Source organism: Melospiza georgiana, chromosome Z (assembly GCF_028018845.1).
Source record: "Melospiza georgiana isolate bMelGeo1 chromosome Z, bMelGeo1.pri, whole genome shotgun sequence".
In the NCBI taxonomy this organism is placed as follows: domain Eukaryota; kingdom Metazoa; phylum Chordata; class Aves; order Passeriformes; family Passerellidae; genus Melospiza; species Melospiza georgiana.
The window spans coordinates 3,113,772-3,137,097 of record NC_080465.1 but is presented as its reverse complement, the minus strand read 5'-3'; the positions used below and the strand labels follow the sequence as shown (position 1 = coordinate 3,137,097).

The following is a 23,326-nucleotide window of genomic DNA, read 5'->3' as shown; positions in this document are numbered from 1 at the left end:
TCTGTTTGTCACCACAGTGTACTCTTGAGGTTGTTTTGTGCTTTTGAGTATCTGTCAATTAAGATATTATCTGCTTGAGTTCAGGCAGCAGCCACTGCAGATGTGGATAGATGGTCATGGTGACCTTCAAAACCAGTTATTTCTTCATCAGCTAGCTTGGAACTTTAGCCCTGAATATGATTTAATGATTTAATGATGAATGTGATTTAATGATTTAAGTGTCTAGCTTAAGCAAACTGAATTCCATCTTCCAGCTTTGTTAGTACTTCAGTTAGTGCTTGTGTAACTTTATTTTCCCCTCCTACATACTCAGTAAAATCCATACTTTGGGATGCTGGTAGGTAATACTGATCTTTTTGGAAGGGAGATGTGTCAGAAGAATTAAATTTTGTTACCTGGGCCATACAATTTCCAGTAGTTGTGGAAGCTGAGCTGACCTGGACCTTGGCAGCACTGAGTCCTTTGCCTCTCTTCAGCAGAGGCTTCTGAGCACAAATGCTTGGGAAAATCAAGCCACATAGGCACTTAAAGACAGCAAAGCCAATCTGAATGAGAATCTCTGATTTTGACGGTGTTGTCCAAGATTTAGAAGCTAAGGCAAAGTTAAGCTGCACAGGTTTACATGGAAGAGCACAAGAGCTAGAAAAATTTCCTGTGTGAAATCCTGAAACCTAGCAGGATGCATGGAATATATTTAAACATCTCCTTTGCAGGATTCCTGTCTTTCAGCAGAGTCACAGCGTGTGTTCTAATACATGTAAATGTATATTTAATTAGTCCAGTGTTTAAGATGCTGAAGTGTAGTTAAAAATTGAAGAAAATATAGAATCAAAATTTTGATCCCATGGTCTGGTATAAGCTAGAAATGTTTAGCACTCAGAAAAAAACAATATTACCACTGCTATGATTACTACTGTCCATTTAAATACAAATGTAAATGGCAGACTATCTCATAAGTCTGTAATTTTAAAATATTTCTAATTGCTGCCCATTGTTAGATGCTTAAATTCCATATTCCCCAGTTTCTGTCCTATATTTTAGAAGGATAGAAACACATTTGCTGTATAAGTTCAGATGTAGTTTTTGTGTGAACCATAACTGCACAAATTTGAATTCTGAGAAAAATGTTAAACATTGGAAAGATGAGACTGCAAAAGGTCTGCTACGCCATGGTTAGCAAGGTATAACACTTTCCTTTGGGTTGTGTTAGAAAACCTGTTTTGATCTGTTTTTCTGTGATGCGTGCTTCACTCTCTGCCCTTGCCCCTTGTCAGAAATTCTTCTTTCTGTGGAGTGATGCTAACCCCATTTGAGCAAAGTAAAGGGTTTTAAAGATAATTAAGCTCCTGCAAGTTTTATGGAGGCAAGTGGCTGAGTGGAGGACAGGCCATGAAAGTTCTGTGCCTGAGGTAATTTACTGTGTGCCAGAGAATCCACAGGACCAAGGCCTTTGCAAGAACCCTCTCCTTCCTTGGGCCTAACACTTGATGCAGATCTGAAGGATAGAAAAATCAGCCACGCTAAACATTTCAAAGTAATTCCAGGTAATTCTGGGCTTACAGTACTTAGCAAGCAACTTGATAAGCAATTTGAAAATATTTTGTCATCTGAATTTGAGGCAATACAAAACAATAAATATGAATTGATTAACGAACTATGCTTGTATAAAAAAAGAGACTGCTTTTTTGCCATTGATTTCCCCCCCCCTCTTTCCTCAAGTGCCTGTGCTTTGGGAAGACAGAGAGTGCATTTGATGGAATGTGAGTAAAGGCACCGTTGTATTCCTGGAACAATACGCAAAGTACATGGATATTAAAACATTGCATTCTTTGGGGGAGCCCAGCTTAACTGTAGCTGATACAACATTTGTCCCTGTGAATGGCAGGTTTGAATCCTTCTGAAAAGTGAGAATACCGTGGCAAGGTATTTCTTTCTCCACTGTTAACCAGATTTGTGGTATTGGACTTTATTTCCTGTGCCAGGCTTTTTACCTCATCTGCCAGCTCTACTGATTTTCTTTGTCTCTGCTGCCACAGTAGGGTCTCATTATAGAATTTTACTTGAAACCCATCTCTAGAAATACCTCTAAAAATAACTAGACTTTAATGTCCTTTTTAAAAAACGTCTTTCTGAAAACTGCTGAGATAATACTGTGACAGAAATCTTGGTGAAAAAGAAGAAGTAGAGAAATAACTTGAGTGGGGTGGTTGGTAATCTTTCTCTGTTAATGTACTTCATTACCTTAAATTGTAATCCCTGTTCTGGTACACTTAGTTTTCTGGAAGGTGTTCTCACACTATGTCAATTAGCTGGTACTTTCAGATTTTGTCCATTTGTATTTTAAACTGTTCCTGAGAATTCTCTATTACCTGGCAGCTCTGGATCACAGGCCTTGTTGCCATGTGTAAACAGCTGTAGCAGGTGTTCCATCATCTCTTTTTTCAGTCATGTCTGGGAATCTTGCTGTGGTGAGCTGTTCCCTTACATATGTGAGGCCCTTCATAAAGGACAGCCCTCCTCAAAGATGTAAAAAATACATAATTTAAAAGCATTATCAGTTTTCTTTAGTGGTTGAACAACATTTAATGGACATGCATGAGTAATACAACAAAGTGCTGAAGCAAATCAAAACGGAATCAAGTGCTTCAAAGTTTTAAAAATAATAAATATTAAGAACTGAACACTTGACACTTTCAGTTGAACTTATTAATAATTTGTAGTCATAGAGGGAGGGAGTGAATGGATGAATAGAAAGAAGTGTTTAGAGTAGGAGGGAAGTGAGCTGATGTAATACTTTGGTAAGGAAGGGGATGAGCCCATTCTAGTATTTTACAGATTTTTTTTTTGGTAGCTTCATAATGCCATAAATGCGATTGCAAATAGTTTAATTTTCAGCAGCAGGAGAGCACAAGGGTGGGTTTTCCCTGCCTTTTTTTTTTTTGTTGTTTATCCCTGTCCATTTTTTGAATTGTATTTTACTTAAATTTTCCCCTACCACTACAAGAAACCTGATCCTAAAAAATTTATTTTCTCTGTAGAGTAGATACAGCTGTTTTCAGTTAGTCCTGAAATGAAATATTTGTTCTTAAATAATAAGAAAAATACCGAAAGCTTCTTCAACACTTCTCTCAAAAAATAGCTTAGGGATACTTGCTGTGTGACTATAAGTCAGTTTGAAAAGTTCTACAACTTTTTAATTTAAAAAAACACTTGAAACAAGTTTTGAGTAGGTCACTAATTGGATTTCAAGTCAGACTTGTAGAATTATTTTTTCACACCATTGTGTTGCAAGTGGCTTGTTGATAACTATGGCATTATTAAAATCAATTACTATTCTGGTTATTATTTCTAAAAATTGTAAGGGTCTGTGGTATGTAACAGCTCAGAATTGCGTTTCTTAATGAGCAAAACCTGAAACTCCTTCAGAATTGGTTTTAGCATGTAGTAAGAATTACAGAACATCTGGCCTGAGAAAACAGGCTCAAAAGGACATATCATTAACTGATTCTGTTTGAAATAAATAGATGGACAACTTGAGTGTTTATGTTTCTTAATTTCCAAAGGGCAAATTTTAAATTCTGGAAGAGGTTTAATGGTTTTGACTGAGGCATGCTTCACCTTTCTTCAATGAAATGTGCAGGATAGTCTGAGAAGCAGCCATTGTACCAAGATCATTAGGAAAAAATCCCCAACACTTAGGAATGGCACAAAAATATAGTTTTGGCTTATTTAGAGTCAAGAATTTTCAGAAAGAGAACCTGCTTTACATATGGAAAATAGGTCTGAAAAGATGCTGAGACAAATACCAGAAGGTTATTTAACTCTGCATATAGCAGTAGTAAAAAAAGGAGAAATAAGCCCAGGGAAAAGATTGCAGACAAAATTATATTTTACTTTGTTCACCAGGCAAATGGAAATAAATTCCTATTTCCAGTAAAGATTATTTCAGATGAGGCAGGATGTCTGGTGAGGATGGGTCTGATGAGTAACTACTGTAGATAGTAGATGCTTCAATCAAGGGGGAAACAATTTTTGAAAGGAGATCATGCAGAAGAAAGTAGGAGATAATTTCTACCCTAGAATTTCTATCAGGTGTCAGGAATCTGTTGGGTTTTCGGGTTTTTTCAGTTTCAAAATGCAAAAAGCTATATATTCGTTAGTCTGGCATCAGTGTATTCAGAGTTTTTGAAGAAATCCCTAAAGCAGATTTAAGTCAAGGTTGAATATGGAAATAGGATGGAAGGCAAGATGATGTTAAGAAGGAAGCGGATGCATTGAACCATTATCTACGATCTGGCAAAATAACTGAGTGACTGGACAAAGACAATTCAGTGCTCCTCATTATTGTAGAGTTTAGTAAAACTTTTTATCAATGGACCTCAGGAAAGCAGAGCTCTGTGATAATACCACAAAAATTCACCCTCGGACAAATATCATGTTTTAAGTTGCAATTTCAGGACAAGGAGTTGGAGAGGGTTAATGAAATTTGCTGGTGTCAGAATATCTGGAGGCATTGTCAATACAGCAGAAGGTAAGAAATTCCTGTGGAGAGAGCCAGAGGACATCTAGGACTGGCACAACAGAGCCAGGATGAAATTCAGTGGTGCAAAGTTTAAGGTCACGTGCTTGGGGAGCAGGGGTAAGGTAATGCTGCTTCAGAAGCTTGAGGCTCATTAGTTGGAGATGACTGAGGAGGAGAAATAAATGGGTGTTTTAGTTGAGCATACGATTACTGTGAGCTGCTCATGGGCATGAAATAAAGACAGGTTTAGGTTCTGTCTGGCTGTTGCTCTCTGATGGAATTGGTATTAAACAAGGATGTTGAGGACTTGTCTGTCATGTTGTATGTTTAATTACAGCTACTGAAACAACAAATAAAGAGAATTGAAATATAATGGGGTTTTTATGTTGATTGGAAAAATCAGATTGGGAAAAGAGAAAAGACTAGAAGAATTCTTGCTTAGTGTTAAAAAAAGAAAGCCTGAAAGGAAATATGGTGTATCTGTGTTAATAGTTTGGGCAAAAAAGGTTTGAAATGCCAAGGAATGAAAAAAAGCTCCTTAAACCAAACTATCATGTTGCCATGAGAATTTACAGTTATAAACTGAACTTGGATAAACATGCAGTAGAATCAGAGATGTGGGATGCTAAAATAGCTTTCCAAAAGAAGCAATAGTATCCTGAAGTAATTTAGTTTGCAGATAAAAGTATATAAGTCTAGAAAAAGGCATTCTGTGATGTTTGATACCTGTGGTAACGAGATACTGAACTTCATCACATAAGGAGGTCCCTTAGCCTCCTATTTTATAGATCTTTGTTCATTTGTGTAATCTGTGGCTGCAGTGCAGGATGCACATTTAGAGTTAATGCCTTTGTTTATATGTAAAATCAGATTCTGCAGGGCTGCTTGGAGAGCAAGGAAATCAAAGCAGAGATTGCACAAGAGCGAATATTTTCCCTGTGTGAAACAGGACCCTCATCTTTACATAGCTCTGTGAGAGCGATTTTCACTTTTGGCCTAGATAAAGGGTCCTGAAAGCCTGGGATCTGATTCTGAGAGTGTGTGATCCTCAAAATCCCTCAGATTTTATTCTTTTTAAAAGCTGTCTCCCAAGTTCTGTTTTCATGTGAAGTTCAGCTAGGAGTTTCTTCTTTTATGTCCTGATGGATTAAAAGAAGAGAAATGCTGCAAGGTTAGTCAATTATTTCACCTTTGTCTTGGAGCAGAGAAACACTCTGGTCTTTAAAAATGCGATTATTAATGACACACAATTTTAGATTATTCATAGCTTTAGATTTTTACCTTTTCCTTGGTAATCTTGTTTCCAGCTCTGTTACTGATAACATATTATTTTCCTTTCCAGGGTGGAATTTGTTTTCATTTTTCAGTCATTTGGTGTTAGAACTGACAGACTGTCTTCTCCAAGGAGGATGTGTAACAGGAAAGCAGCAGGGATGTAGAACTTGAGATAAGTTTGGGATTTTCTGGAGCACTGGAGGAGTCCTGCCAGCTGGAGGGGTCCACATGAGCCCCTGCAGTCTCTCAGGTGGTAGGAAAACACCCTGGCACCATCTGTACAGAGTGCCTTGGTTGTGGTTTATACTGAAAAAAAAAAAGAAGCTAACCCTGATGACAGAATTATAATTTTATGTGATAAAATCTAATATTAATATGCTCTTTTTAGGTTGATTTTGTCTGAGTGACTCAGACAGTTCCCAGTCGTGACTGGCAACCAATGGCAATGATATGAACACTGTCATGTTTCCTCATTGAAATGGCAGGGCTCAGAGCAGACAGCATAATTGTTTCTTTTCTGCACAGGTTCAGATGAGATTGCGCTGCTTTTGTTCAAAGGAACAAGTTCATGGGACTAAAGAAGTTATTGTGCAAAATATTGGAGGCAAAAGACTTAGGTGGAGGGAAATGTAAATATAAAATAGAATGGGCATTAAGTTGTGCTAAACATTGGCAATCAGATTCTAACCTTACACCTTAAAACCAAATTAAAATCTGTAATAACTTTTTTTCACTTCCCAACATGGCATATGCTTTTTCTTCAGGCTTATCTCCATAACTAAGAATTCAATACTACTATTTTTTTTTTCTATTTTAGGTTAGCAAAGTTACATGTTTCTATCTAGCATCTGATTTTTTCCTTTGCCCATTCCAAATTTGGCTTGGTTCTATGTCTATTACTTAATACTGAATTACTTACAACAACTCCTTTAATGCCTGTGTGATTAAGAGATAAACGAAAAAAAAAAAAAAGCTATTTTGAAAGCACCTAAAATGAAAGGGATGAAAGACACAGAAGTTCTCTTGAACCATGGAGCAAAGCAAATACATCATAGCCGGTCAGCCAGTTTTGAAAAGCTATGTAACCCACTCATCATCCTTCATGATTTTAAGGAAATATATGTATTTTTAGTTTTTGTTGTAAAAATCATATTTCTCCTTTCTTTCCTGTGTTTGTCTTTCCTCCAAAGACTATATAAAGAATTGGTATTTTCTTCCACAGAGGAAAATGTGGGAAAAGAGTATGTTCAGATGTGTTCTAAGTATGCTTTTGGCACCTGTTTCTGTGATTAATGCTTTTTTTAAATTTTCAAAAGTATTAACCCTCCTAGTGTTGAAATTACATTTTCAAGTTAAAGATAAAAACAAATTTTGCATTTACTGTTGCTTCTCTAGAGACCTGGGTTTACACTGGAAGTTACTTACTGGCATGGTAATATTATTAATTCTACAGACACAGTTATAGTGTTTTCCTGGGTTGTATCTCTAAAAGTTTTTTACCACCTTTAGAAATGAATAAATTTTGGCGTTTGCTAATCTGGGTATAATTTCATTCTGTTCGTCAAGGTTGCTGGAAATGGAATTCTTTCTGATGTGAGGGTCTCCATGTTTTGAAAATATGTCTAATAGTTCACAGAACTATTGGCAGTGATTTTGTTTTTAAATAAATGTTTAGCACAGAGAGTTGTTATTCTTCAAAAAGTGATTTGTTAGATTGTTTCAAGGCACAGTTTTTACAGCTGGTAAAGCTGTGAAGGTGCCGGGGTGTGTTCCAAGGCTGTCTGAGGCAAGGTGATGTTGTCCTGTAATTAGAGGTACTCCTCACCTGTGGTGGAGCATCCAGCATGTTTTTTACCATTTTCAATTATAAAATTAAACTAAAAGGACTTTTAATATATATAGGTATTTTACTACTGAATGATTACCCATCAATATCTGATTTAAATTTTGGAATGTTTGGATTTGAAAACAGAGATATCTAAAATATTTGTTGAGTACCTTACTGCCATCACTTGTTTTAAAAGTTGCTGATGTTCCTAAACAGAATCAATTTTGAAGTTATTTTACTGAAATAGTGAGCTGTGAAGTCACAAATTAGGGGTGGGTTTTTTTTGTGTAGGGGTTTTTGTAATGTTTGGAAATACTCAGCATTTTGGCAGTAGGGATCAGGATAACTAAATTATACTCCCTGTTCTGTTGTGATTTTGAAATGTACATTTGATCAAAGCTTTTCACTATTTTGTCTCTGTTTTCACAGAGTAGCTCTTGCTTGTAGGGGGTAGAAGCAAACAGAATGAAATAACTTTGTAAAAGTAATCTTGATGTAGAATATTCAGTGAGCTCTGTATTGTCACTTTGTATTGGAAAACCTTCTTAAAATATTCAATGAAACCATTAAGGGAAGAACTTTACCTTGAATTAACGTTTACTTTCCTTTCAGTTATCCCTGTGTTAAACAGCAAAAAAATCTATTTAAGACTTTGCCTTTCCTGTTGTGTCTGGGTCTTCTTGGGTTTATTGCTGAAAATTTTGCCTAACTTCTTGTAAGGGTGGAGCTACAAGATAAGCAAACACGGTGCAGCTTAAAAGTCATATCACTAAAGACTGCTTTTGAGGACAAAAAACCTCAGGACTGAGCTGTTTGATATTTGTGATACAGATGGTCAACTATCCTTGAAAGTTAGAACAAACTTTGGTCACATCAGAACTGTGTATAATCAGTGTAGTGGTCTGCATTCCTCTGCCATCCTAAAATTGGTTGATAATGAAAACAAGAAAACTGGGGTTAAATTTCTGTCTGGCTTAATGTTACATGGATTTTCTGTGACTGTGAAGTGGCATTATTTTTCTCTTTTTTCAGAGTTATGACTGCAGTTTTAATGAACATTCACTTTTCTTTTGCTAAGTGCTATGTAGATACTGGACTACAGGTGAAGGTGTCAAGAGAATTTTTGTGTAGAAAATCAATTTTCTACAAACTCATATTTTTTTCAGGAACTCCATTTTCTGGTTAGACAAATTAATTAGTTCATCTAGGATCAGATGAAAATGTGACAAGGTTTTAAACTTTTCTGAAAGTTTTTTTTTTTTAGCAAGTTTAATAATCTGCTGCATTGCCCAGCAGAGCTGTATTTTTAAAATCTTTTCCCACTAATGCCCTAATGCACACTACCAGGATTATCAAACTGAATGTCCAGCTGATTCCAAGCGAGCCAGTTCAGATTTGTGTGGCACACTTTAATGTGGAAATTCTGACATTTTCTATTTTAATATTTACCACCTCAGACCAGAAGGTTTTTGTCCTGTGAAAAGTGCTCATATTTAACTTCTGTATTGATTAAAGAAAAAGACAAATGTTAAAATCCCGGTGTTCGTCACGGGGTGGAAACGGCGGCGTTTGGGCGAATCTCAGCATTTCTGGTTCTGTGCTCTGGGTGTAAATCACGGCCGAGGCAGTGAGCGCTGCGCAGTGTGTGTGGGATCCCTGGTGGGTGGCAGCAGGGAATGAGGGGCATCCGTCTTGTGATTTGTTGGCCCTGTCAGCAGTGGTGTGACAGGGGAGAGCGGGGCTGAGATCAGCTCGTGGGCAAGCTCGGCGTGGCAGGGCTGGTGTTATAAACTCCATTTCCTGCCACGGTTTCCATCTCCTGCTCTATCGACTGTGCTGCCCAGCTTTGTGTCATCAGCAGAATTTGTCAACAATCTCCTGCTTTTGTGCGCAGGCTGTGGAGGAATATTGTAACTAAGATTACTTTACAGCCCAGCTGTGGAGGTGCTTTGTTAGTCAACTGTCTCCTGGTCAATAATTCTCTCTTTAGCTTTTCATGTTATTCTCTCCCTTTTCCCACTTGCTTGTGTATTACATTTTGAACATAATCCCCATCTTCTGCACTTTAAAGAACTGCTTCCCGTTTGGCCTGATATCAAATATTTTACTGCATCCAGCCAGATTGAATCTCCTGCATTTCCTTGTCCACTAATTCAGTTATCTTATCAGGGGAAGGTATCAGGTTCCTTTGGCTTGCTCTTTCTTTGACAAACTAATGTTAAGTTTTAATCCATTTTCTACATAGCTCTGTATGATGCATTGTTCTTTCCTTCAGAAATTGTTCTAATCCCTTTTGCCATTTGTAAGTACCACTTGAATTTTGGCAGTTCTTACTTTCTTCTTTAAAGTTAAGCTTCAAGAAGTAGGGTTTTTTTGCTTGCCATACCTCTTTTTTGTTCTCTGTAGGGGTTTTCTTTTCATACTCTTGGTATCGTTTGTGAGGTGGTTATTCACTCAGATCTGCAGTGTTACCTATATATAGGTATATACCTATATATATTGTTTTCAGTAGTTCAGGGTGAAAATTTTAGGAAGTTTTTATATCTCTGATTTAAATAAATTTAAGCCTCTTCCAAATTCTAGTCCTTTCCCATTTAATTTTTTCTGCTTTGACTCATGATCTCCCTTATTTCTCAAATATATAAAAAAAATCTAAAATAGATTTAGAAAGCTTATCATGGGCAGTGTTCTGAACAGATGCTGAGTTCAGGAGGACCCATGAAATGCCTGTTCTGTGGTTCTGTGGTCACCATGACACGCCAGAACATATTTCCCTCTCCACCATACAAAGATCTGTTACAAAATCCTGACTGCCTCTTCTTGAACTTGTAAAATTCCTGTCTGATCCTAGAAAGCAGAGCATGCTCTTGATTTTCCATTCAAGACATTAAAAGTTCAATAATCTCTGCCAGTCTGATGGCAGATGAGATTCCCACCTGACTTGGTGTCTTGCAGTTGGTTGTTTTGGAGAGATTGAGGAAGACCCAGCAGTCAGATAAACTTAATATCATGTATGCACCTATCTTCATGTATTTTTACTTGTATGTAATTGTGATCTTTGAGTCAGATTTATTTTATGTAAGCAGCTATCCTATAATCATCTTAGAACTTTGGTAATCCACATAAAAATATTTTTGTTTGTTAATTCAGGAAATTTAGGTGAAGAAATAATACCAACATTGCATCCAAAACCACTAGAAACATAATTTCCTGCAGTTTGTTTTTGTGGGTTTTTGGTTTTTTTTTTTTTTGGTTTGGTTTTTTAAATGTGTTTTTTTAAACTTTTTTGATTTATATTTTGCTATTTCTTTATCTGTGCTTTTATTCTGTTTAGGTAACAGGCAGTGTCTTGCACTTTCCTGCTTCAAAGCTCTTAATTGTACCAGGATCCTGTAAATATGAGTGCCCATGGTGGCTTTTTATTGAGAGAGGTCAGTTTTGTGTGAATGCCTATCAGCATTTGGACTCGATGGTTTTAGAGGTCTTTGCCAGCCTAAATGGTTCCATAATTCTACAAAATCCAAAGGCAAAATCCAGAGCTTCTTTCCTCTGGGAAAAAAGTCTGCTGTAAGGAAGAGTTCCACATACCTGCACTCACGCTGTGCATGGGTGTGTAGACGTTTACAAAAACAAGCAAATTGATATAAAAAGGCATCATTAGCCTTTTGTCTGTAAATTGGGTGGAGTCCCCTGGAATTCAGTTTATGAAAGATCCTGGTAGCTGGTTTCTGCGGTCATTAATTCCTGATCCACTGATGTGTTACTTCCACTCTCAGCTAAGTCAGAAACTCCTCTGTTACCTGAAACATGATGGAGTAGGGACTCCAGCAGTACTGTTTGAAATATCATATGGACACCAAGCCTTTTTTCTAAAAGTATTCATTCAGGGATTGCAGTTGAGATGCAGAAACCTATAAACTGAAGTTAGAAAAAAAATCAATTAACTTGTCTTTGATTTTAGTGCAACACTACCATTTGTAGCCTGTGCTTTATGAATTAAGCCATTGTATGGGATGTTAAAAATATATTAACATATTTTTAATTGCTTTTTCTTCCCCAAATTCCCTGGTTTTGCACTTGGCTGAAGTTTAATATTTAGGGATGCATGGTCCTCGTATTCTCCAGTTGATTCCTTTACATTACCAGAGACAATTTAAGTAGTAAATATCTTGCTGTGGGACCCTGTTTGGGGTACAGGCAGCAGCATGCAGTACAATTAAAGGTTCTTGCAGCAAATGTTTAGGAAAATACTTTCCAAGAGATCTGCACATGATTAGAATTACTGAGTGCTCTCCTCTCTGGCTTCCTGTTTTGGAATTGAATGCCTTCAGGACACTTGGAATATCTCAGTTTGGAGAAGCAAGAGGAATTTAACCAAGTCTGTACTTCATTGTCTTGGCTATGATTTCAGTTAGTTGCAAATAGGGATAAATATATGGAATAATCCCTGAGATACCTTAATCAAATGGAAGGAATAAATTATAGAGCAGCTTTTGAGGGAAATGAGAGCAGATAAAATGTCCCAACAGTCAGAGCCACATTCTGGCTCCTTCTCTGCACATGTGTACAATTAGTGGCTCTTTCCTTGCTTCTTGTTTCCCATCCTGTGGGATAATGAGTTTGAACGTTTTTTTGGAACAACTTGCTAATTGCTTGAAGTATTTTATGTAGGTTATTTATAAAGTTTGAAGGGAAAATTTGATATGTTTATTGAACAGTTGTATACAGAACAGTTTCTTGAGGTCCCTCCACCTAGTTCTGAGCGATTCAACTACAAGAAAAATTCCTTGAAATGAGATTAATTTATTTAACAATTCAGCCATTATGCTGATTTATTTGGTAAGAATCCATGAGCTTGGCCAAGTGCAGTTATGTTCCATTTCTTGGTGTTTTTTAACCCTTCTGCCACAGTGGTGTTGTCTGGTCATTGTGCTTGTGGGTGCTGTCTACCCCCTGTTTCCCACCACATAGAGCAGTGGAAATATTTGGGTATTCTTAATTCTGTACTGGGCTTTCTTGTCAAATAAAGCACAGTTCGAATGGAGACTGTTGGAAGAGTCAGTGTCATTCCAGACAAAAACATTGTCAATAATTCATGCAGATTTTCTACTTGGCTTTAAAGAAGTGTAAAGCAAATTCAAAGTGGTTAAGTTTGCATCAAGACTTATTATGTACCACATTTCTGGAAATTGAAAAGACCATGTAAGACTCCATGGCAGTTTTCCTTTGAGATCAGATTAATAAAGGAAGTATCTCCAGAAGCCACTGTGAATGTCTCCAGTATATACAATTGGTGTGTTTGTGATCAGTGACACTTGATAACTTTGTGTTTGTTACTATTTAGAATATTCTTACAGAATATTGTGTTTGAAAATGAACTTTAGGGCTTTTGACCTGCTCCAGTCTGAGTTCAGAGTTTTGTATTTTCTTTGTAGCAGTGATTACAGTGTTGAAGTTAAATGCATCCTTATTGTATCATTTATGAATACAATAAATAGGTTTTAAGAGTGAGCAAAAGCTGAACATACTTAACTTGGTAAGGTCTGCCCCTCTTTGTTAAAAAATGTAGTTATTATACTTGGATGTTTCCAAATACAATCACTGGATCTTAAAGTGCTGTCATTTTTTGTCTAAGTGTAGGAACAAATTCAGGTTTTCTTTCGGAGATTTTAGGAGTAACTTCACAACTATTTTTAGTAATTTTGTAATTATTTTTAGTGATAGCTAAAATTTTTGAATTCACGCTATTTTAAATGTGAAATAGATCATTTTAATTTATTATTATCTTTCTGTTTTCTTAAAGAAAGTAACACATGTGCTTTAGCCCTAACATGTAGGTAATAGGATTGGATCTCTCACATCCAAATAAGCCAATTCTAATTAAGCCGCATTGTTTATGATTATTGTTTCTAATGGTTGTGCTTATCTAATAGAGTCTATGGCCAAGCTTAGGTTAGCATCTCAAGTAACTTTCAAGATGTATCATTTTGTCAGATATTAACTTAATCAGATGCCATTTCCTTTTTCAAGTGGTCAGCATCCAATTGTTTTATTTCTAGCAGTAAGTCACTGTCCTGGTGTCAGAGCTGCTCCCTTTGAGAGTCCTGGGTGGGCACAGTGCAGCCATTTCTAATTGCAACCCTTAATTTCAAATGCCTTGTTTTTACAGCGCCAGATTTTGTGATAATTTGAGCATTTCTGTCTGTAACTTTTTCACCAGAATTACTGTTAAACACTGTCTGTCAGTCTTGGCATCGTTTTCATACAGTTTCCCATCTGAGAAATTAATGAGGATTTGAGTTTGTCTTCTAAAAAGTAAAGGTTTGTAGGCATTTGCTGTCAGTCTCCCTGTTGAATTAAGCGTGGCCAAAACTGGGTTGCTGCTGTGATTCACAAAGCAGAAATAATAATCCTTGTTCTAAAAAAATAAAGCTGACCTAAAATACAGCTGAACTGCTACTGTTGTCTTCTAGTGTAGCATTTTTTTCCCCTTTTTTTGCCTGTTGTAAAGCACAGAGCCCCGTCCTGGAAGCACTTCAGTTCCGAAGAAGCAATAATCTTGTGGAATAGTACTTAACCTCAAAGCAGCAGCTTACTCCAATTTGTGCAAATGGAAGATAATGACAAAAATGATGGGAAAATCCTTCAAAAGGAGGCTCAGGGGGGACCTTGTGGCTCTGCACAGCTCCTGCCTAGGGAACAGGGACAGGAGCAGAGGGAACGGCCTCAGGCTGGGCCAGGGCAGCTCAGGGTGGGCACAGCAGGAATTTCCCCATGGAAAGGGGGCTCAGGAGCTGCCTTGGCACTGCCCAGGGGGGCTTGGAGTGCCCAGCCCTGCAGGTGGCACCTGGAGGTGGCGCTCGGAGCTCTGGGCTGGGGACAAGGTGGGCACTGGGCACAGCTGGGACTCAGTGTCTGAGATGGATTTTCCACCCCCAGTGATCCTGGGATGCTGTGATTGTTCCTGGAAGGCGGGTGGCAAAGATGAGTGGGGACAGGCACCACCATCTCCCACTCACTGCTCCTTATCCCACCATAGTTCCATGGAAAGAAGACTGCTGTGAATTCCTCAGCCTGAGGAATAACACTGGCATAGAACATTGGCGGGGGGCAGTGGAGGTGGTTCCAGGTGGGGCTGCTCTGATCCTCTGTAAGGTGTGTCCATAGCTTCAGGGAGAGCTGCCCTTCAGGAGTTGTAGTTAGTTTGGGTCGGTCCATCTTCCCTCAGCAGATAAGCTGTGTCCCTCTGTCTCCTTGGATTTCTTTGCCTCACTTCTCAGATTTCTTGTCATTCCCACCAGAAGAGGTTTCCGAACACACCATGCCTCTGTTCCAGCCTTGTACGCTCTACATGAAAACAAGAGAAAATGTTTCTTCTGTGGGAGGAGAAAAGCCGCCAGATTCTACATTTTATATATGACAAGTCAGGAAGAATGAGGAGTGATTTTGTAACAGCTCCCCACCTTTATATGAAGACAAAATTCACAACTGTTCCGTTTTCACGGTCCGTTGCTTCTTTTGCTTGGAAAGGCTTTCCTTTCACTTGTGATAGTGCTTTTGAGGCAATCAAAAGACAAATCTAATTTCCAGCTGTTAGAAATGATTGTTCATGCATGAGGAGCTACTGCAGTGTTATGTGCCATATCTTTTTGGGATGGAAGTCTTGGTTTTGGTGTTTTGGTATTCCGTGAATAACAGAAGGCTTGGGGTTGGGGTGGGGTTGAGGGGGGGAATTTTTGTGGGAAAAAGTTATTTTGAAAATGACTGGATGTCGTGGCCAGGGTGCTGAGTTCAGTCCAAAGGTTTCCCTTTGGAAAACGACGTATTTCAGGGATCCACTACCTGTTTACCTTGACTCTACTGGTGACATAGTGGCTTTTCAGGGCAGCTGTGTCTTGCAAAGAAAGCTCCTTGCACACAGTATTTTAGGCATCACCAAATGATTTAAAAGCCACTTTCTTTCTCTGTTATTGAGTATTTAACCAGGTTCTTCACTTGGATGACTAAATTGTAAGAAGCCTTAGACAGTGGGGAGGATTTTCTAGCTGCACACGGAAGATAAATCCATAAGATAACTTAGTTATGCTTCATACCACTTCTGCTTTCCTTGTGTTTTCCTCATCTGTCACTAGTGATGTCAGCAATAGAAAGCACCTGGAGGTGGTTGGATTCCCCATGTGCTCTTCACTTAAGAGAGCAGTTTATCAGTGGTCATAAAAATGGTGCAGCTGGTGGTAAAGGGTTTTGTACAACATCCATATTACACTGAAATTCTTCAGGGAGATACCTGCATTTTTACAGGCTGTGGTAGAGTGGGCTACTTTTGATTAGAGCCTGTGAATTTGAGCACGGTGTGAGCATTTAGTAGTGATGAAAAACAGTGACAGTAAGTAAATGCACTGAGTGTCCCCTCCCCAGGCAGGGTCACCTTGCTGACCACTGTGACCCCACACTGCATGGCCAGTGACCAGTGGTGGCAAAGGCACCACAAGGTCTGGAGGTCTCATTTGAGTTTAGAATCCTGCACAGGAGGGACCAAAACCTGCAGGAAAATGCCCTTTAGAGACTGGACCTGCAGGGGCAGCAGCAAGAACTGGATCTGGAAGTTTGGATGCTTGGGAGAACAGCCGGGAGGAGAACAGAGATAACATCTCACCACGTGGCCACGCCCTGCTCATCAGCCTGCTTTAATTCTCTCTGATGAGCACTGTCCTCCCGTTCAGTTTCCATGTTCAAATCCCCCTGTTTGCCAGGGGAGGAGTGTTGAAAGACCTGCTCCTGAAAGTTGTTGTGTTTCAGTGGTGGCTCTGCACCCCTGAAGAGAGAGGGAGAATGATACTCTTTCTACTTCAGAGGCTGAAATGAAATTAGATCTACATGCATTCCAAGCAATGAAGGCAAATTTGCCTGTTAATCTGGGTTGCATCTCCTTTTTCCCCTCCTCACTCTCAAAGCAGCATTACCAGTACCTGTGCCTGTGTCACCTCTTCCCAGTCCTGCTGTGTTCCTGCAGGAGCATCTCCCAGGAGCCTGGACAAGGCAGGAGCAATCAGAGGCCACGGCAGCAAGAAAGGGGATGTGGAATGTGGGAACTGGGAAAAGGCAACAGTGTCTGGACGTCCAGGAGAAATGTTTATTTGCGCCACTTCTCCTATCTTTTCCCCCAAAAGGGGGCCTGCTTCGTAATTTCCAAGGGAATTCAGGCCTGAGCAAGAAGGTCTGTCTCAGTGGGCCTCTGAAGGTGAGGTGGAGATAGGAAAATGTTTGGTGTCAGGAGGGAAATCCATTTTTTTAAGTGATTCTGTCACCTTCCCAGCTTAGCCTGTCTGCCTTGCCTTTCCTTCATGGTCTCCCTCCAAAGGCACCTTAACCCACACCTCCCTGCTGCCCTGCTGCCCTAAACTACCCAAAACCACAATTTACTCTCTCCTGCTGTCAAATTAACTTGTTACCCCAGGTTTTAAACTTGCCTTCCTCATCAGGAGGAATAGAAATAGTACAAATATGTTATTTTGCCTTCAGAATGGCACCTGGCAATGTTTGTTACCTATTGATTTAAATAATTTAGCATTTTAAAAGGAACAAATCAACTTAATTTGTTTTGGGGATACCTTAAGGTTGAGGACAATTTTATATCAATTAAAATCAGTGGTAATTCATTTATGATGAAACTAATGTAATTAATTAGATAGTTGCTGCTTATCTTCTTTCTAATACATACATTGCTTTTAAACATCTGCTCAATAGTCCATTATGATAGCACAGGAGTGATTTTACCTGAGAGCAATAGAGGAGCAGATGCTTCCTGATGACAGCTTCCCAGTTTATTTAGGAAACAGCCAGTCAGTCCTGGATTCACAGTTTTAACTTGAAGCATGGCAGGCATGCAAGTAAATTTCAAAATCAGAAACAAAAAAATTGAGAAACAAGTTTCTTCATATAATTTTTAATTTCAAATAATTTTTAATATTTTTTTCAGTTTGGTTACAATGCCTTTTTTGGTTAGTGTTGTATATGACATTTTTTAAGGCTGATGTTTGTTTTTTCTTTTGTTTTGTGGTGTTTGTACATGTGAATGTTTTGCAGCAGTTACAATACCATCCAAATTTAAATTTGATTTCAGTGTTGTCCAGTGCAGCAACTACAATTCAGCATCAGCTCAAAAAGAGTCAGAACAACAATATAAATAGGAAAAAAATGAGAACAATTATTCAGAGAAAGAGTTAAAATACGCTGTCATGACATATTTAAAAATAAAGTGTCAGCTTTGCTTTTTAAAAATAAGTTACACCTGTGTTTTGTATTTATGGCTTTATCAGTAGCTGGTTAAAGAGTGAAAATGAGGTCTTGTGGGCTGATATAAAACTGTCTGAGGCTCCTTGGTTCTAGTGACCCATTTGTAGATTTTTAGCTGTTTCTAAGATCACCTAAAATGACTGTACTCATTTTATTCATCTCATCAGCAAAGTTCATCTCATCAGCTACAGAGATACCATCGAAACTTGCAGGCTACAAAATGTACTTTGCCTGCAAAAATACTGTGGGCTGTACTTGCAGAGACTGTAAAGAGCACGATTGCACATCAGCGATGTGTCTTTTTAAATCAGAAAACGTGAAATTGCTGTTTCCTGAGAGGAAGGGGGATTAGAGTAGCCCTGAGAAGGATTCAGCTATTTGCTTTTGTGTGCAGATCTAAAATAGTCACAAATTAGTCATTTTACCATTACGTACAGAATGCAGTGTATGCAGACAGTCTTTTTTGTAGAACAGTGGTATTTAACACAGGAACAGGTAGGGTTGCCATTTCCAGAAGTATCTTTTAGGGCAGGGAAAGCTGGTGACTAAGCAGGAGGCAAGGCCGTGGTATCTGATGAAACATTAATGCCTGAGAAGCACCATGTAGGCTCAGCTCTGAGTACAGACTCCTTCTCTTCCCCACCCTGACTGTACCTGGGTTTGGTTTTTTTGTTTCCTTTTCCCACAGGCTGCTGATGGTCTCTTTTGCTATTCTTACTGAAGCATTAATCAATTTTAAAGAAGGGTCAGTGTTATATAGGGAACAATTTTTTTTTTAAGCTGTGTTTTACATATAACCACTGGGTATGGCTTGTGTGAGGTGGGAAGGAACATCCCTTCTTGGTCTGTCACTCATGAATGTGGGAACTGGGAATGTCATACCTGTCTTTGTGTGGCCTGTGGCATCAGGAACAGCAATCAACGCTGTCCTTCTGGCAGGTTGACTTCTTCACATACAGTTTTTAAAACTCGGTTAACCCAGAAGAGCATGTTTTCAAACATTCCCATTTAGTGCTTTAGGCACTTGTTTCCCCATAAGCAAAATCAGCCGTTTCCCTGCAGGCATCTGGGATTTACCAGGGAACCTCTGCTCCGTGGCCATCTGTGATCTTCTCGCTTTGTGTCCAGAAATGTTTGGGCAGTTCCTTGGTGTGCAGCTCCCCAAGATCTGGGCTTTCACTTGTGGACTTGTGTGCCTCTGCCTCAGCAGCATCTGGGTGCCCGATGCATGAAATCTGGGGAAAGTTACATCAGGAAAAAAGCCTGAAAGTATCTTGAGTGTAGTTACTGTTAAAGTTTATCAGTTTTTATATTTTTTTCATATATCAATTCATCCATTGCTGACTGGATAAAAGATGTGGGATAAAAATGCAAAATATCTTTAAATTTCTGGTGTGTTGTATGAGCATAATGATCAGAGGATGCTGATCATTCTTCTTCTTTTCTGCTCAGTCTTTTTCTGTTTTGCTTGGACAGATACCATTAGCCAATATTCAGGGTTGCTTGGCAATAGCCAAGTCATGAAATGCACACCCAACCTGTGGGGCATTATTGTTGCTTAGTTCATGCATGTAAATTTGGGGGTTTGAGCACTGAACAAGTCCACACCCAGAATGTCTTCTTGGAAAGTTTGTTCTTATGTTTAATCTTAATGGCATTATTAATTTAATGGTTACATTTTCAGAGACATTGAGTTATGACAGCTTTTAGAAAAGTCCAAACAACTGTGTGCTTAGCACTGTTGGAATATTAATTTGAAATGTTGTGAAATTCGTGCTGCAGCTGTGGTATATCTCAATGCAGTTAGTTTCATCTATTTTGATTTGTTTCAAATCTACCACAAACTTTAGTACTTTACAGCTGGAATATACACTAACGGGGGGAAAAAAAACGTTGTCGGTTTTATTATTACATTTTATGTTATTATTATAATTACATTATATGATACATTTTATATTATTAGTAAAAGCAACTCCTGGCAAAAAGCCTTTAAAGAAAGTAGATCAGAGGATTTTTGGTGGATACATTTGATTTGTCTTTTGGCAAGCAAAACCGGATTATTTAAGGATACACTTCTAAAATGGTCTATACTGAATGTAATGAGGACAGGTACAGCTGTAGTCCCCTTATTGTGCCAGTTCCTGTGCCATGAAGATTTTAGAGAGAGCAGCTTAGAATGATCTCAATTCTGGAATGGCTTGCAGAGAGTTTGTGGAAGGGAGTGTGTAAGATGTCTGTAGGTTTCAGACCTCTCTGATTTTCTTGCTGGCGTTGAGAAATTCCCCTGTGGGTTTTCACGAGCAGTGCAGTGGAAGCGGTGGCCGCCGTCATTTCTGTTGCGCACGTTTACCGAGCCCATGACAATTTCCCCGGGCACAGCAGCAGGGGCTGACGTGCTGCTGTGGCCTCGTGTGTCGTTGCAGGAGCCCTCGGATGAGTGCCAGGCCGCTGGCGTGTGCGGCACGGAAGAAGTGGTTCGCTACGAGTACCACGTCCTCTACTCCAGCAGCTACCAGGTGCCTGTGCTGTATTTCAGAGCCTGCTTCTTGGGTAAGGCCAGCACACACCCCACGTGCTGCGTGCACTGGGTGTTGGGAACCTTGTCTTAAGTTGAGGAAGAGATGTAATAAGAAACCAAGAGGTGAGGCTGCTCACCAGAGGGTTTTTCAGTGCTCTGGACTCAGAGCTCCAGGACCGTGGAGGAGATGATATCATCTCAGCCCGAGGGAGGCTGATCTTTGGCTCCTGGCATCTTGCCTGTGGTTGACTGAAACTGCCGGTCATTTTTCTTGTTCTTTTCTTGAAATGACTACAAAAACTTAGTGCTGCAGGTTTAAACTGGGCTGGGCAATCAGTGGACGTAACCACAGTGCTTGAGCCACAAGGCTGGGGTCTAAATGTGTATTTTAAAATGTATGCTGTTTTCTGTTTAAATTTGCTGTTTAGGGGAAAATAAAATAATACCAATAAGGTATTGACTTTTTGTTTTGTATTGAAGCTGGCACTTGAAACAGTCTGATACTGTCCCCTCCCTGGTATGTTTATCTTGCTACCCACAGCTCTGTGGCTGTAGCCACTGTGATTTCAGCCCCCATCCTGTCAGGGCAGGAAGGAGAGACACTCAGCCTCCCAGGGAGGCCACTGTTGGTGTCACTTCTTTAATCAGCAGGCACAGAGTGATCACGCTGCAGCCCTGGCTGTGCTCTGTGCCCCAAGCCTGTGTACCTGTGCTCCAGGGGCACCTGGCTTGTGCCTGCAGTGGTGTGGCCAGCAGGACCAGCTTGTGGCACCTGGGGACAGTGTTGAGCGATGAGCATGGCTGTGTTGGGTTAAGCCTTGGACTCGACCATTTTAGAGCTCTTTTCCAACCTAAATGATTCTGTGATCAGCATCTTCTGTGTTTTGAATAATATCTTAACTTTATCTAGATAAAGATGTCTGAATGTTGCCAGTGATATCTTTTCCTTTTTAATTAAAAAGTAGCTTAAGCTGCTTTGAATGTGTTTGGTAGATTTAATCACTCTCTGCCTTATATTGTTTAATGGTTTCTAATTTTGCAGTGTTAGCGTTTCGAAAAGCACTTCAGATTCAAAATTGAAGAGCAGATTCTCTTCGGCTCCCTGGTGGAAAGATTTTAGTCTGAGGTGCAGTTTCAGGAATGGATAATTTGGGGTAAATTTTCAGAGTGGGACATGGGGAACTGGGGACATTGCTCTGCCTTTACCACCACCAAAACCCCTTTGCACACATCCTATTGCAAATTTATTTCCAGCATTATTACAGGCATTTACAAACGTGCAGTGCTTTTGCCTTTGAACTTATTGTGCAGACAGGAAGATGAAGGTAGTTTTGCTGTGAGAGACGGGTTAGCCTATTTGTGGTCCTGAAAAATGTCATCTTCTTGATTTTTGCTGAATTTATAGTGCAGTGTCTCTACAGAAGAGGACGGAGATGGTGCAGGTAGAGGAAGTAGGACAGTATCTCTACTGTATTGTACTTCCATGTAATTAGTATTCACCATAAGCAGTTAATCACCAGAGAAGAGCTCACAGAGACAAAACAAGTTGTTTAGCTTGTCAGCACCAGGGAATCGGAGGTGTTGAAACATGACTCCTTATAGCTGGAAGTGGATATTACAGGAGCCAGTGGATGATCTAATGCACAATCATGGTATTATGTGCCAACAGCTCCCCTTGCAGTATAGAACTGTAATTGCTCCTACAAGTACAATTATCCTTTAAAACACTTCTTGGGAACCTTTCACAATGGAAAACAAGGGCTTTTTTTAGATGCTTCCGAAGGTCACCTGGGTTCTCTTCAGCATTTTGCATTCTCTTTTAAATTATAACAATATCTGACTCTTGAAGGGAGTAGGATACTAAATGCTGGCAGTAAGTGTGTTTCCTACAGTGTTACCAGCTGGTATTCTCTGATTTTAATTATGGGCAGCTTACTTTTGAAAATGAAGGTTTCTGTCTTCCCTGCGCATTGTTGGTCTGCCTGTGCTGTGCTGTCTGAAGGTCCCAAAGTGGGATTTTTGGAAATGTACAGCTGGCACACAATCACTTGAGATACCTGAGCAGAGTATCCTTTGTCTTGTCCCAAACCTGCTGTGAGGAAAACTCTGGGAAATGCCCTGAGTTTTTTTTCTCTTGAGGTAATAGTCCATGTGATGGGCTCCTCACTTCGTTTGTCAGACAATCAGCAATGCTCACTGCACTGCTCACCAGCACTAATCAAGGAACAATCTCCCCAAGACTCACCTCAGTTTCCTAGTCTAAATTCCTACCATTGTTTGTAGGCTCAGTAAGAGGAAGGGTTCCTCACAAGTCTCCTGTGAGCTGCTCCTGGTTCTCTTGGGATCCTGCCCATACCGATCCCCGTGCTAATTAGAGCTGGCTTCTGTAATCCTTCCAGTGGTTCCACAGCCCTGCCCTGTCTTGCCTTCCCCAGCACAGGGCACAGAGCTGGAATTCAGAGCTCTGCTTCCTCCCTGGCAGTGTCTGCAATGCCCATCACACCTGGGAGACAATGATTGCTCTGCTCAGCCTGGCTGAGGCTTTTGCAGCATTCACCTCCTCCCTTTGTATAACAGCAGCTGATGCCAGCCTGTCCAAATCTGCGCTCCAGCAGACGCTTTACAAACTTCTCTAGAATGCTGGAATCAATGAAATCCTGCCTTTCTCCTGCTGCATGTGAGTGCAGCTTCCATTTACCTGGTCTCTCAGCCCCTCCTAGGAAAAAGGCTCCCCCGTGGAGTTGCTGGGGGGATTTTCCTGTGATCTCCAGCTTGGTTGGCATCCTCAGGAGCTTGTGCCAATGAAGACATCCAGTTCTCACTCCTCTCTGCTAGAACTGATGTTCAGGCATTACAGATCACTTCTTCTGCAGAAGGGAAAAAAAGT

The 23,326-nt window shown here is 39.7% G+C and overlaps 1 protein-coding gene across 1 annotated transcript in view; it reads left to right on the top strand.

Annotated features, from left to right (window-relative positions):
- Positions 1-23,326, top strand: part of ATG10 (autophagy related 10) — a 59,753-nt gene that overhangs the window by 17,221 nt on the left and 19,206 nt on the right. Inside the window, exon 4 of the mRNA XM_058044164.1 lies at positions 20,345-20,471. Within this exon, the coding sequence (XP_057900147.1) occupies positions 20,345-20,471 (127 nt within the window). The remainder of the gene's footprint in view (positions 1-20,344; positions 20,472-23,326) is intronic.